Below are 13,220 nucleotides of genomic sequence, written 5' to 3'. Positions count from 1 at the left end.
CGTTTGGAAAAGAATATTTTTTTTAAGAAAAAAAGACAGATAGGTCCTGATCTTTTAAGTTTTTAACAAATATATCTCTGACAAAATTTAAATATAAAAAAAATTTCTTGATTTCAACAAACGGAGGACAATTTAATCCTTCTATTCATTTGCTTCTTATACACCAAACGGAATTGGCTGACGTAGTTAAAATGGTGTCCAGGTGTTCGTTATGGTGCCACGCTGAATGGAGGAAAAAGTTCGAATGATAAATAGGTCTATGATGAAAACGGCGTCGTTTTGCAAAGGTAGCTAATTTTTATTAAAAAAAACTTTGACAAGAGAGAAATTACCATATACTGCCCTAACCCCTTCATGAAGCCAGAACTTCCTCCCCTCCGAAACGAAACTGAAGCGTTATTGAAGAAGGTGGAGTAGGAGAAATAAAGTTCGTATGCTGAAAAAGTTCAATCATCAATCAAGGTAAGCAAAACCCACAACGTTCATGACCACATTCGCGTTAGGGTTCCATTTAGCGTAGGGTGCGATGCATGCAAATGCACTCTGCCATGGTTGTTTTCTATTTCAGTTTTGTTGAAAAAGTTATTGTGTCCTCATTTTAAAGTTTTTTAGTGTTCTGTGCATTGTGGGTTGATTTTGTTTTTGTTAAACAATTACAAATGACTGATAGATATGTGATTTTTGTTTTTCACCATGGAAGAAAGTTTGTGAGCAATGGTAATGGAGGACTTGTTTATGTGAATAGAAAAGTAGAAAAATTTCCAGAGATGGACATAGATTTTATCAACTTTGATGATTTGGTGAAGTTGTATGAGGGTATAGGATATCCTGACTACAAGGCAATATACTGGTTTGATAACACGGCGAGTGATATTGAATCTAGGCTTCATCTTTTAACAGGGGATAGTGGGATTTGTGAATTGTGTGACCATTGGATTAAGAATGAAGAAAAAGATGAGTTCTATGTTTACTTTGATCATGTTGTCAATGGACCTGAGTATGTAGAGGAAGCAGGAGCTGGAAATGCAGGAACTGTGAATGTTGAGTGCATAGAACTAGATGATATCTATGATAATCTGACAACATCATCCTCTGATGACGACTATGAGAGCACGGAGGGCAAACCTTACAAACATCCACCTTCGGGGTATAATGATGACAGTGATGATGAGGAGAGCAGTGGAAAAGAGAAGCGTACCAAAAAGAAAAGAAGTATGACTTACAAGGGAAAAAAAGTGCCTTTACCAAAGAGAAAAATAAAAGAGAACAAGAAGGATCCACTAAAGAGGAAGGATGCACCAAGGAAGAATAGATCAAATGTTGTTGGAAAAAGACCTAATGTACAACCAAGTGTTGGCCCAGTGTAGACCAAAGAGATGGGCTTTATTTGAAATTGGTGGGCCTAGTAATGGGCCTACTATACACTCAAACTCCACTGATTCAGAGTATGACTATGAATACCATTTATAGGATTTACATACCCCTGTTTCTTCTGATGAAGAAGCTGAGAAGCAACATTGGTCCGAGTTCAATGATGAGTATGGATTTGGAGAAGGCCACTGACAAATGAATTTTTGCCGGTATAGAAATTATCAAATGATCAATCGTAGTATAGTCTAAACCGACGCAAAATCCTTCATCAAACAAATCTACAATCTATATCCGAGAGTACTATTCTCCCGAGTCGTTCTCCCTTGGAATTGCCAAAGTGTGCATCTTATTGGTTTAGTAAGCCTTGTTGGAATTCTTGAGGGTTTTTTTTTAGCAAAGTAATGAGGGACAAACAATCAATTATCAAAAGACTTGGCTTAGGGTTGGCATTAGAAATTCCATCCTTATAGTCTATTCAATGTTGACGACAATTAGGCCTTGCTTCATTTAGTTATCCCCTAGGTATAGAGGGAATTCAAATGAGAGCAATCAACTTGAGTCACAAGTCCTAGCTTCACCTTATGGGAATCTAGCTTTAGTGCACTCCAAGCCAACTAGCAATCCCTAATTCCAAACCAACTATTGATACAACTATTCAACTTCTTCCAAGGACCAAACCCTATGCCAAGTGTGAAAATTCTACTCCATAACTAGTGTTGTCATTTTATCAAACATGTGATGAGTGATGAACGGATTTTTGATGGTATAGAATTTCACAAATGAATTCTCGTTGCAAGTATAGTTTCTAAACCAAACAATAATCCTTTCATACAAAAAGTTGTTTGTCACTAGTACAAACCCCTAAAATTTATAAACCGAAGTATTGGACCTCGGGTCGTTCTCCCTAGGAATTACAATAAAGTGTCTTGTTATTGGTTATGAGTTATTTTGGGGTTTTGGATAAGAAGCATGAAAAGTAAATGGCAATGAAAATAAACTAACAACTATAAAAGGCTCTTGGCAAGGTATGAAAATTAGAAGTCCTATCCTAGTTATCCTTCTCAATTGTGATGAGAATTGTTCATTGCTACCACTTAGTTAACCCTTACTAATTAAAGGAAAGTCAAGTGGATGAATTGACTTGAGCCACAAGTCCTAGCCAACTCCCAAGGAAAGACTAGCTTTAGTGCACTCCAAACCAATTAGCAATCTCTCCAATTATCAATCAACAAAGGTATTAGATAACTCAAGTGTCACTAATTACTCTACCTAGGCCAAGAGGAACAAAATCTACACTAAAACTAAAAGAGACATTTCAACAAACACATAAAGTGCAAGAGGAGTAAACATTATTAAATGCAAGAATTAAAGGAATCTACAACTACAAAAACAAGAGATCAACAATAGAAAAGTAAAGAAGAACAATTATTATGAATTACCTCTTATTGAATTGGAAGAAAGTAGAAGGAACAATACTAGATCTTCAACAAAATATAAGAACAACATAAAGGAAATTACAATAAAAGAATAAAAGAAGATGAATGTAGCAACAAAGAATTGAGAGATAGAAGGAGATGAAAGCATGAATTAAAATCTAGATCTAAGATTATTGAACTAAACCTAATCCTAATTCTAGAGAGGAGTGAGAGCTTCTCTCTCTAGAAACTAACTCTCACTACTAAACTAAGCTAATTGGTAACTAACTTCTAAAGTATGAAAAGTATGTAAAGTGATGCCTTCCCCTCAATCCTTCATCCTTTTATTCCTTTCCCTTAGCAATTTGGCGCCAAAATGGGTTCAGAAAAACCTCTCAAATCGCCAGGCACGTGTTGCATTAATGAGGTCATGTGCCATCATCGGCGCGTGCGCGCATGGTACGCGTGCGCGTCCCTGGTCGATTCTGCAATGTGCGCGCGAGCGCCTTGTGCGCGTGCGCGTGCATGGCTGACTTTGCTTCTTTGACTTTTTATGCTTCTCTCCACTTGTATGCTTCCTTCCTTGCTTCCTTTGATCCATGCCTAGTTTCAACCTGAGGTTACTAGCAACCACATCAAGGCATCTTATGGAATCAAACAGAAACTAGAATTCACCAAAATAAGGCTTAAAAGCATGTTTTTACACTTAAGCACAATTATGGAAGAGATAACAAAACCATGCTAATTCTTAGGCTAAATGTGACAAAAGGTTATCAAAATGATCTAAATTCAATGCAAAACAAACCGTCAAATTGGGGTTTGTCAATGAGCAAGAAGGCAAGTCATAGTGAAATGAGAGGGAAAGTCAAATTGAAAGTATTGCAACACAAAGATCTAACAACAAATCTCAAAGAGTAGCAATGAAAATCCAAAATAGAGATGAAATCCAAAATCACAAAGTTGAATTCTAGATCTATGAGAATTGATCAATTGTATCTACTACTTGAAATTGGAGAAGAAAATCTATGACATGAACAAAGTGGAGTGAGAATTGCAATGGATCTCACCAAAAAGTCATTGAAAATTCAGAAATTAGATGAGGATGAACCCTAGTGAAGCTTGGAATCTCCCTCTTCTTCTCCCAAAAAGTGTAACTAACTCTCTCCTCTCTCCAAAAAAGGAAAAAAATATCTAGATCTAGAAAAATGAACTAAAAGTGTCCTTAACCCTTGTTCCTTTGGTCTTCTTAAGCTTTTCCCGCCAAGGTGTTTCTCCAAGAGTGGGATCCTTAACTGCCTCCACGCCTAAGTCACGTGACTTCTTAAAAAATCATATTCGCAAATCGGCGTGCACGCGCAAGGCACGCGCACGCGCCGCTGAGACGTCTTGTAATGTGCGCGGAGGCGTGATGTACGCGTGCGCGCCCATGAAGATCCTGGCTTAGCCGCTTCCTCAAGCCGGCTCTTGGCTTTGGCTCCATGTTGCCTTATCCGCGCGGGCGCGCAAGGTGCGCGCACGCGCCCATGTGGAGATTTCCAAAGCTTAATCCTCATGCTTCCTTCCTTTGTACCCGCCTTCCTTCTCTCTTTCGGTCCATTCCTACTCTATATCCTGAAACCACTTAACACACAAGTCACGGCATCGAATGGCATCAAGAGAAGATTAAGAATGCATCCATTTTAGTGCGAAATAAGCATGTTTTCATTCATGAGGCGAAACTAGGAAAGGAATGCAATATCTTGTATTTTCATATAGAAAGTGTGTGGAATCATTGATAAAACCCCTGAAATCATCACAAGATAAATCCTCAAATTGGGGTTTGTCAACCTCCCCACACTTAGATTCTAGCATGTCCTCATGCTTAGAGAAATGCGAAGAAACACAGAAGACCGAGGGATTGCAAAAGTATAAGACTCATGAAGTGCAACCTACTTATATGCATGCAACTATGACTAGTGCCACTATCCACTTGGTTGGGAGCAAATTAGCCTTCTTAGGACATATGCGAGCACATGGGATACGATGGTGGTCAAAGCATAGGACTTGCCACTTTCTAAGCATGAAATGCAATATGTGCAACCTTGCATGAGGAATGCTCGCGAGAGCCGGGAATCAAAGGATTGAGCATCGAACCCTCGTCGGAAGTGTTTGCACTCCAATCACTCGGTGTTTGGGGTTTATTCTCTCAATTCTCCCCTAATCATGCTTTCCAAGATTTGTTTTTCATCTAACAATCAACAATTATTCAGTGCATGCATACAATTATCATGAGGTCTTTTCCTAGGTTGTAATGGGGTTAAGGTCAAGGTAGGGTCGTATATGGCTAGTGGACTTAGGATTTGAATCTTTGATTAACTTGAACTTTTCCCACCTAACCTATATAATGACCTATACAATTAAGTGCTAACCTAACTACCCATTCCTCACTTTTCCACATACTCATGCATTTTCTTTTCGTTTCACTATACTTATGCATTGATTCCTCTTGAGCTTCACTTTGGGGCATTTTGTCCTCTTTTCATTATTTTTCCTCTTTCTTTTTTTTCTTTCTTTTTCTATATTTTATTTTATTTTTTTTTCCATATTGTTTTTCTCATTTTTTTTTATATACAAGAGTGTCAACGCATGAGGTTTTACATTTGATCAATACATGAGTATGTACCCACTTCCCAATATTTTCAATAATAATACAAAATACCCTCTTATTCACCCAATGTCCCAAGGTTCCCACACTTGAATGATACTCACACACTAGCCTAAGCTAATCAAAGATCCAAATAAGGACTTTTATTATTTTTCGCTTAAAGGCTTGTAATGTGCTAAATTAAGAACAAAGTGGGTTGATCGCAGGCTCAAATTTTGCTAACAAAGGAAGATAGAAGGTAAGGCCGTTTGGGTGAGTGAGCTAATGAAATGATGGCCTCAATCATATAAATGCATGAATACACCAAATAATGGACATAAAGAATCAAACAAATCAAAGATCACAATCATAGGAGGAGAATAATGCACACAAGAAGGAAGAATAAGTGGTTATAAGATGTAACCACACCATTAGGCTCAAATCTCACAAGCTTGTGTTCTTAGCTCAAAACCATGTTCCAAAATATAATTCTTCATGCAACTTTGGCATCAAAGCATTTAAAATTTGCAATGCCATGGTCGTCCCAAAGTGTTGGTTTCCTAAGAGAGAATTTCATTGTTCCAACCAAGCAGATTTATCATGCGAATGGTGTCAACTAGGACCTAATCATGCAACCTATCTTACTAAAACCTAATCATGCAACCTATCTTAATTTATTCAGATGTTACCTACGGAGATCGGTCGGCCGACCTCCCCACACTTAAAACTTGGCACGGTCCTCCGTGCTAGAGGTTAGGCGCACAGGTTGATTGAGCTCCGAGTGTGCCACATCTCCAATGCCATTGCTATCTCCGCTTGAAGTTGCGGTGGAGGTGGAGATATCGGGTTCCTCCATAGCTGGGCTGATTATGCTTAGAAGCCTCTTCACATGAGCATAGCGGCGTTGGTTACGCCTCTCATAACGGTCTAATTTGTTGTGAAGGTCCTCAAGGCGTTGGGCGGTCGATTTTTGTGATGTAGATGAAGTGGTAGCGTGGCCAGTTGGTGTAGGCAGTTCAATGTCCATGGTGACTTCCGGAGGCTTGAGGCATCTCTTGGTTGGAATGATATCACCATCAACCGGTATTGAGGTTCGCCTATCTTTAGTCTCCCGGTTGACGCCGGCTTTCGTAACTAATGCCGTCACTAAAGCGGGGAATGGTAGATTTCCCTTGGCATGAATGCGCCCCATGGATTGGCGGATGGCACGCGGAACGTCGACCGGTTTCTCGGTCAAGATGCACCATATCAATAAGGCAAGCTCGGCGGTGATGGATGACCCATGCGTGCTCGGGAGCACGTAGTGAGCTAGAATTTGGGCCCATGCCGTGGCTTCTTGGGTGAGGTGGCGGACATCTAAACCCTTGGGTCTTCGCTTTATGGTCCCCCGAATCCAATATGCGTCGGGTAAAGCAATGACGCGGAGGATCGCACTCCAATCGAATGCGCGGTCAACGCATGTAGCCAAGACTTCGTGGTAGGCGTCATATGCATCCATTGATGGTTCAACCCCAAGGACTTCTCGGATGGTTTCCACTGTGACCGACACTTATTTTCGGCGCACAAATATTGATGTGAGATGAGGTGAGTGGAAGTTGGAGTAGAATTCTACCACCCAAGAGAGATTGGCCTCCGTTGGTTGCCTTAAGAGGAACCTCCAATGCCTCCGGTCAATGTGTGGCATCACAATCGGACTGAGGTGAGCCGGTAAGACTAGGAGGGGTTCCGGATGGTAATTCCTTTCAATCATTCTGGAGTAGACAAGTTCGCAGTAACGGTTGGGAAACTTGTTTGAATCCTTAGGAGGGTTGTCCTTCTCTAGAACGTCAACGGGGCCCTTAGTCTTCTTCAGGAGGGGCTTGGCCGTTAGTTCTTGGCGCACTTTATTGGAAACTGGCTTCTTGGGGCCTTTCCCCTTGTCCTTTTTGATGACCATCCTGTGGAAGCAAGAAAGGAAAAATATCAAACCCAAAGAAGTGGAGATACATGAGCTCTATGTAATGAAAGTTATGCCATAGAATATGGGTATCTTCGTTACATGACAGCTGCAACATGTAACTAGGATAATGTGTGAAGAGCAAGGCAAAAAATTTTCATGTGGTGCAAGGGTAGTTTAAGCATGCAAGGAAGAAGCATGAGAAGCACACACCCTTAGGGACCATAAATGGAAGGCAAGCGAAGAAAATGGGGATGAATGGTTTGTGGAAAGTGGGGATGCACTCAAAAGTGATTGGTTGAGAGGCAAGGTAGTCACAATAAGTCCAAAATTCAAGTGTGTCTTTCATCGAACACTTGGCGTGCATCCATGAAGTAGTATTTGATTATGTGAAAGAGGGAGCAATGTAACATTCCACAATCCATTATTAATGATTATAGTGCATATTAATTGCAAGAAAATAAAGCAAGAAAAGCAAGAAAATAAAGCAACACCATTCATCTATGCATGTAAGTTAGTTTGAGACCCAAATGCTCATGAAGAATTGGATTGAGAGAGAAGAGGGAGCAGAGACATCCCAAGGGAGCAACTAGAGAAGGAGGGAAGAGAGAAGAAAAAGAAGAAAGAAGCTACCTAAAAGATGGTGCAACTAAATGAGAGATTAATGGACTAAGAGGGAGTCTAGTATAATACCTTGTGAGATGGAGAAGGATATGGAAGAAGAAGAGAAGTGGAATGAGAATGAAGGGATGAGTGTGCCCTTCTTAAAGATGGCGTTGATCACCGGCGCGTGCGCGTGCAGTGCGCGCTCGCGCGGGAAGTGAGGTGGACTAGGGGCGCGCGAGCGCACAGTGCGCGTGCGCGTCCATACGCTTGGGCTGGCGGCGCAGGAGAGGCACAGGGGTGGCATAACTCTCTGGACGAAGTACCAGAGATGGCTTCAGCGCTTTTTGGCGCGCGCGCGCGCGTCCTCGTGGTTGTGCCCCAGGCATGAGAGGGGCCTGGAGGGGGCTCAACTCTCTGTGAATTGGCCCAGAGAGGGGTGTAGAAGAAAGGGGCGCGTGCGCGGCTGCGGCGCGCGCGCGCATTTCGTGCTTGCCTTATGTGGACGCGTGCGCGCCAGGTGCGCGCACGCGGCAAAGGTGCTGGGCTGGTGGCTTAGTGTAGGCTTGAGAGAGGCTTAACTCTCTGTAGAATGTACTAGGAGGGTAGCAAGGCAATCGGCGCGGACGCGCACAGTGCGCTTGCGCGCCGATTGGCAGATTTCGCCCATATGCGCGGACGCGCCAAGTGCGCGCATGCGCAGAGGGGTGGTGTTTTCTAAATTTGCAAGTGTTTACACTAGTTTTGACATTTCAAAACCCCCCCCCATACAGCCACTTAAGCACTATAGCAGGGCATTTTGCTTGGTAAACTATCAGGGAAGTCAACAAATGAAGTGAAGTGTCTATGTACAAACATGAAGTCAAGTGTTTATGTACAAATCTCAAAGGAAGATCTTACCATGGTGGGGTGTCTCCCACCTAGCACTTTTGTTTAACGTCCTTAAGTTGGACTTTCAGTGGCTTATAGTGTTTGTTCAAGAGTTGCATCCCTCAAGAGGAACACTTCAATTTCCCTGGCGTTCTTTCTTTGCTCACCATGATACAATTTGAGACGGTGACCGTTTACCTTGAAGATGTCCGGGTTTGATGGGTGGCGCAAGTGGTAGACTCCATAAGGTTCTACTTTCTCCACTTGGTATGGCCCATCCCACCTTGATCTAAGCTTTCCGGGTAGTAATCTCAACCTTGAATTGTAGAGAAGGACTAGGTCACCGGGTTGGAATTCTCTTCTCCTAATGTTCTTGTCATGGATGGCTTTCAACTTTTCCTTATAGAGTCTAGAGTTGTCGTAAGCTTCCAATCTCAAACATTCTAATTCCGCCAATTGAAGCTTTCTCTCTACTCCGGCTCCACCCAAGCTCATATTACACTCCTTTACGGCCCAATAAGCTTTGTGTTCAATCTCCACCGGTAAGTGACATGCTTTACCATATACAAGCCGGAAGGGGCTCATGCCAATGGGTGTCTTGTAAGCCGTTCGGTAGGCCCACAGTGCTTCGGAGAGTTTAATGCTCCAATCTTTCCTATTCGGCTTTACAATCCTTTCTAACACATGCTTGATTTCCCGGTTAGAGACTTCGGCTTGGCCGATTGTCTGAGGGTGGTAAGCCGTGGCGACTTTGTGGATGATGCCATATTTTCTCATGAGGCCGTCTATTCTTTTGTTGCAAAAGTGGGATCCTTGGTCACTTATGATTGCTCTTGGGGCGCCAAAGCGACAAATGATGTTGTTCCTCACAAAAGAATACACAACATTAGCGTCATCCGTTCGGGTGGGGATTGCCTCCACCCATTTTGACACATAATCGACAGCTAGCAAGATGTAAAGGAAGCCATTGGAATTTGGAAATGGTCCCATGAAGTCGATTCCCCATATGTCAAAGATTTCGCAAAAAAGCATATTTTGTTGGGGAATTTCGTCCTTCTTGGAAATATCTCCAAACCTAATACATTGGGGACAAGATTTGCAATAGAGAGAAGCATCTTTGAGAAGAGTTGGCCACCAAAATCCGCAATCAAGGATTTTTCTTGCCGTTCTTTGGGGTCTGTAGTGACCACCTCCTTCGGAAGCATGGCAAGCGTCCAAGATTGCTTGGAATTCGGTTTGAGGTATGCACCGTCGCATTATTTGGTCCGCTCCACACCTCCACAAATAGGGATCATCCCAAACATAGTATTTGGGTTCGCTTTTCAGCTTATCCTTTTTGTTTTTGTCGAGATTGGGAGGGAAAGTGCGTGAAACCAAATAGTTTGCTATTGGGGCATACCAAGGAACCACTTCCGAGATTGCATGCAAAGCATCTAAAGGAAAGGAGTCATTGATAGGAGCTTCCTTTGATACTATGTGTCCTAAAACAATGCCTTGTTTGACCATGAAATGACATTTTTCAAAATTTAAGACAAGGTTTGTTTTGGTGCATCTTTCTAAGACTTTTTCAAGGTTACCTAAGCAATGCTCAAATGACTCACCATACACACTAAAATCATCCATGAAAACTTCCATCGATTGCTCTAGGAAGTCCGCAAATAGGCTCATCATGCATCTTTGAAACGTTGCCGGTGCATTGCATAGGCCAAATGGCATACGCTTGTAAGCATACATTCCAAAGGGGCAGGTAAATGTGGTTTTTTCTTGGTCTTCTAGAGCAATATGAATTTGGAAGTATCCGGAGTAGCCATCAAGAAAACAATAGTATGATTTACCGGCTAACCGATCAAGCATTTGATCGATAAATGGTAGTGGAAAGTGATCTTTTCTTGTGGCCGCATTCAATCTTCGGTAGTCTATGCATACTCTCCAAGAATTCTGCACTCTTGTTGCTATAAGTTCACCACTTTCGTTTTTGATTGTTGTCACTCCGGACTTCTTTGGCACTACTTGGACCGGGCTTACCCATTCACTATCCGAGATAGGATAGATGATGTCCGCTTCAAGTAGCTTAGTGACTTCTTTCTTTACCACCTCAAGAATGGTTGGGTTAAGTCTCCTTTGAGGTTGTCGGACCGGTCTTGCTCCTTCTTCGAGAAATATGCGGTGCTCGCACACTTGGGGGCTTATTCCCACGAGATCCGCCAAACTCCACCCAATTGCCCTTTTGTTTTTCCTCAATACATTAAGCAATTTTTCTTCTTGTTGAGGAGTTAACTCTTGTGCAATTATCACGGGTAGCTTTTGGGCTTCATCAAGGTATGAATACCTTAAGTGAGGTGGTAGTGGCTTCAATTCCATCTTCTTGTCATTCCTTGAAGTTTGAGTCTCCGGATGGCTTGTATGATGTGTGGTATTTAGTTCGCTTGACTCTTCATTTGCTTCTTCGACCATGCACTTCTCATCTAGTCTTGCAAGATGCACTTCGGCCACTATGTTGTCGATTGGGTCACACCGAAATAAAGAGTGGTTCTCCGGTGGATGCTTCATTGCTTCCTCTAGGCTAAAGCTTACAATTCTCCCATCTATTTCAAATGAGTAGTTCCCCGAGTAAGCATCAAGCTTAAATCTAGAAGTCCTCAAGAATGGCCTTCCAAGTAGGATAGATGATGCTCTCTCGGTTTCGCTTGACGGCATTTCAAGGGCATAGAAGTCAATCGGAAACACCAACCCTTTTATATTCACCAATACATCTTCCGCAACACCCGCTACGGTTATTATGCTTTTATCCGCTAGGACAAATCTTGCCGTCGACCTTTTTAGTGGGGGCAAGTTCAATACCCGATAAACGGAGAGCGGCATGATGCTAACACATGCTCCGAGGTCACACATACAATCTCTAAATTGAACTCCATTGACGGTGCAAGTGACCATACAAGGGCCCGGGTCATCACACTTCTCCGGTAATGTTCCCATCAAAGCGGAAATAGAACTCCCCAATGGGATGGTTTCTAATTCAAGAATTCTATCCTTGTTTATGCATAAATCCTTGAGGAATTTGGCATATCTAGGAACTTGATGGATGGCATCAAAGAGGGGGATGATTACCTCAACTTTCTTGAACATTTCTACCATTTTGGGGTCGAGTTCCATGCGCTTTTTGGCTTTCTTTGCAAGTGTTGGAAATGGAAGTGGTTGAGCAATTTCTTCTTCCAAGGTTCTTTTGGTCTTGGTTGTCTCCCTTGTTGGTTGGGCTTCATCCTCAACTATGGCTTGTGGTGTCTCCTCTTCCACTACCTCTTCTATATCTATTCTCTCTTCCTCTTGGGTGGTTGTGATAGGACTTGGGTCCTTTGCTTCCTTTTCTTTTAGTTGTGTACCGGATCTAAGGGTGATGGCATTGATGCCCCCTTTTGGATTTGGTTGAGGTTGAGAGGGAATGACACTTTGGATTGGGGGTTGAGGAGTGGGGGTCGATGGTGTGTCCATGCGTGCAAGAAGAGTTTGTAGTGTAGAAGTGAGGCCGGTGAGGCCGGAAGCAAGTGTGTTTTGTAATTCCTTTTGGCCTTGGATAATGGTCCGGAGTGTTTCGTCTTGGTTGGAGGGGGTGGTTGCGTATGTGAGTTGAGGAGTTTGTGATTGGTTGGGTGGTGGTCTTTGATGTGGTGGTTGATATGTTTGGTAGTTTCTTTGTGGGTTTTGTTGATTGTATGGTTGATTTTGTAAGTTGTATGGTCGGTTTTGTGAGAAATTTTGCGAGTTGTTATTCCATCTTTGACCTCCTCCATTGTTGTTGTTGTCCCTATTCCCTTGTTGATGATTGTCTTTCCAATTTTGATTATTGTGTCCACTTCCTTGGTTGTAGCCTCCTCCTTGATAAGGGTGCCCTTGGTTAGGATTACCTCCTTGGTAGTACCCTTGATTAGGGCGGTCATAGAAATTATGGGTGGCCGCCAAGGTGTTGTCTTCTTGAAGGTTTGGGCACTCATCCGTGTAGTGAGAGTAGCAAGAGCAAATGCCACATACTCTTTGAGGGACCAATTGTTGGTTGTGTTGTTGAGGTGGTGGAGGTTGTTGTTGATATGATTGAGGTTGTTGTGGTTGTTGTTGGTTCAATTGGAGTTGCCTCAAGACGGATGTCATCTCATTCAAGGATTGAGTTAGAGCGGTAGCTTCACTACTAGTTGATACCTCGTTCACGGTCCTTGGACGGTTGACTCTTCGCCTCATATGTTGATTGGATTCGGCTAAGTCAATAATAAGTTGCCATGCCTCCTCCGCGGTTTTATATTTGGACAAAGAGCCATTGCTAGAAGTGTCCAAGAGGGTTCTATCTTGCTCTCGCATCCCTTGACATATGTATCCAAGCAATACTTGAGTGTCGAGCATGTGATTAGGGCAC

At 42.5% G+C, this 13,220-nt stretch overlaps 1 protein-coding gene across 1 annotated transcript; it reads left to right on the top strand.

Annotated features, from left to right (window-relative positions):
- On the top strand, nucleotides 36–1,959 carry LOC110271078. The gene is made up of 2 exons (XM_021121183.1): nucleotides 36–287; nucleotides 365–1,959. Exon 2 carries the CDS (start codon nucleotides 660–662, stop codon nucleotides 1,365–1,367), a length of 708 nt encoding a protein of 235 aa, XP_020976842.1. The 5' UTR covers nucleotides 36–287; nucleotides 365–659; the 3' UTR covers nucleotides 1,368–1,959.

This window comes from Arachis ipaensis, chromosome B04 (assembly GCF_000816755.2).
Source record: "Arachis ipaensis cultivar K30076 chromosome B04, Araip1.1, whole genome shotgun sequence".
In the NCBI taxonomy this organism is placed as follows: domain Eukaryota; kingdom Viridiplantae; phylum Streptophyta; class Magnoliopsida; order Fabales; family Fabaceae; genus Arachis; species Arachis ipaensis.
This window is presented reverse-complemented; position numbering and strand designations above follow the sequence as displayed.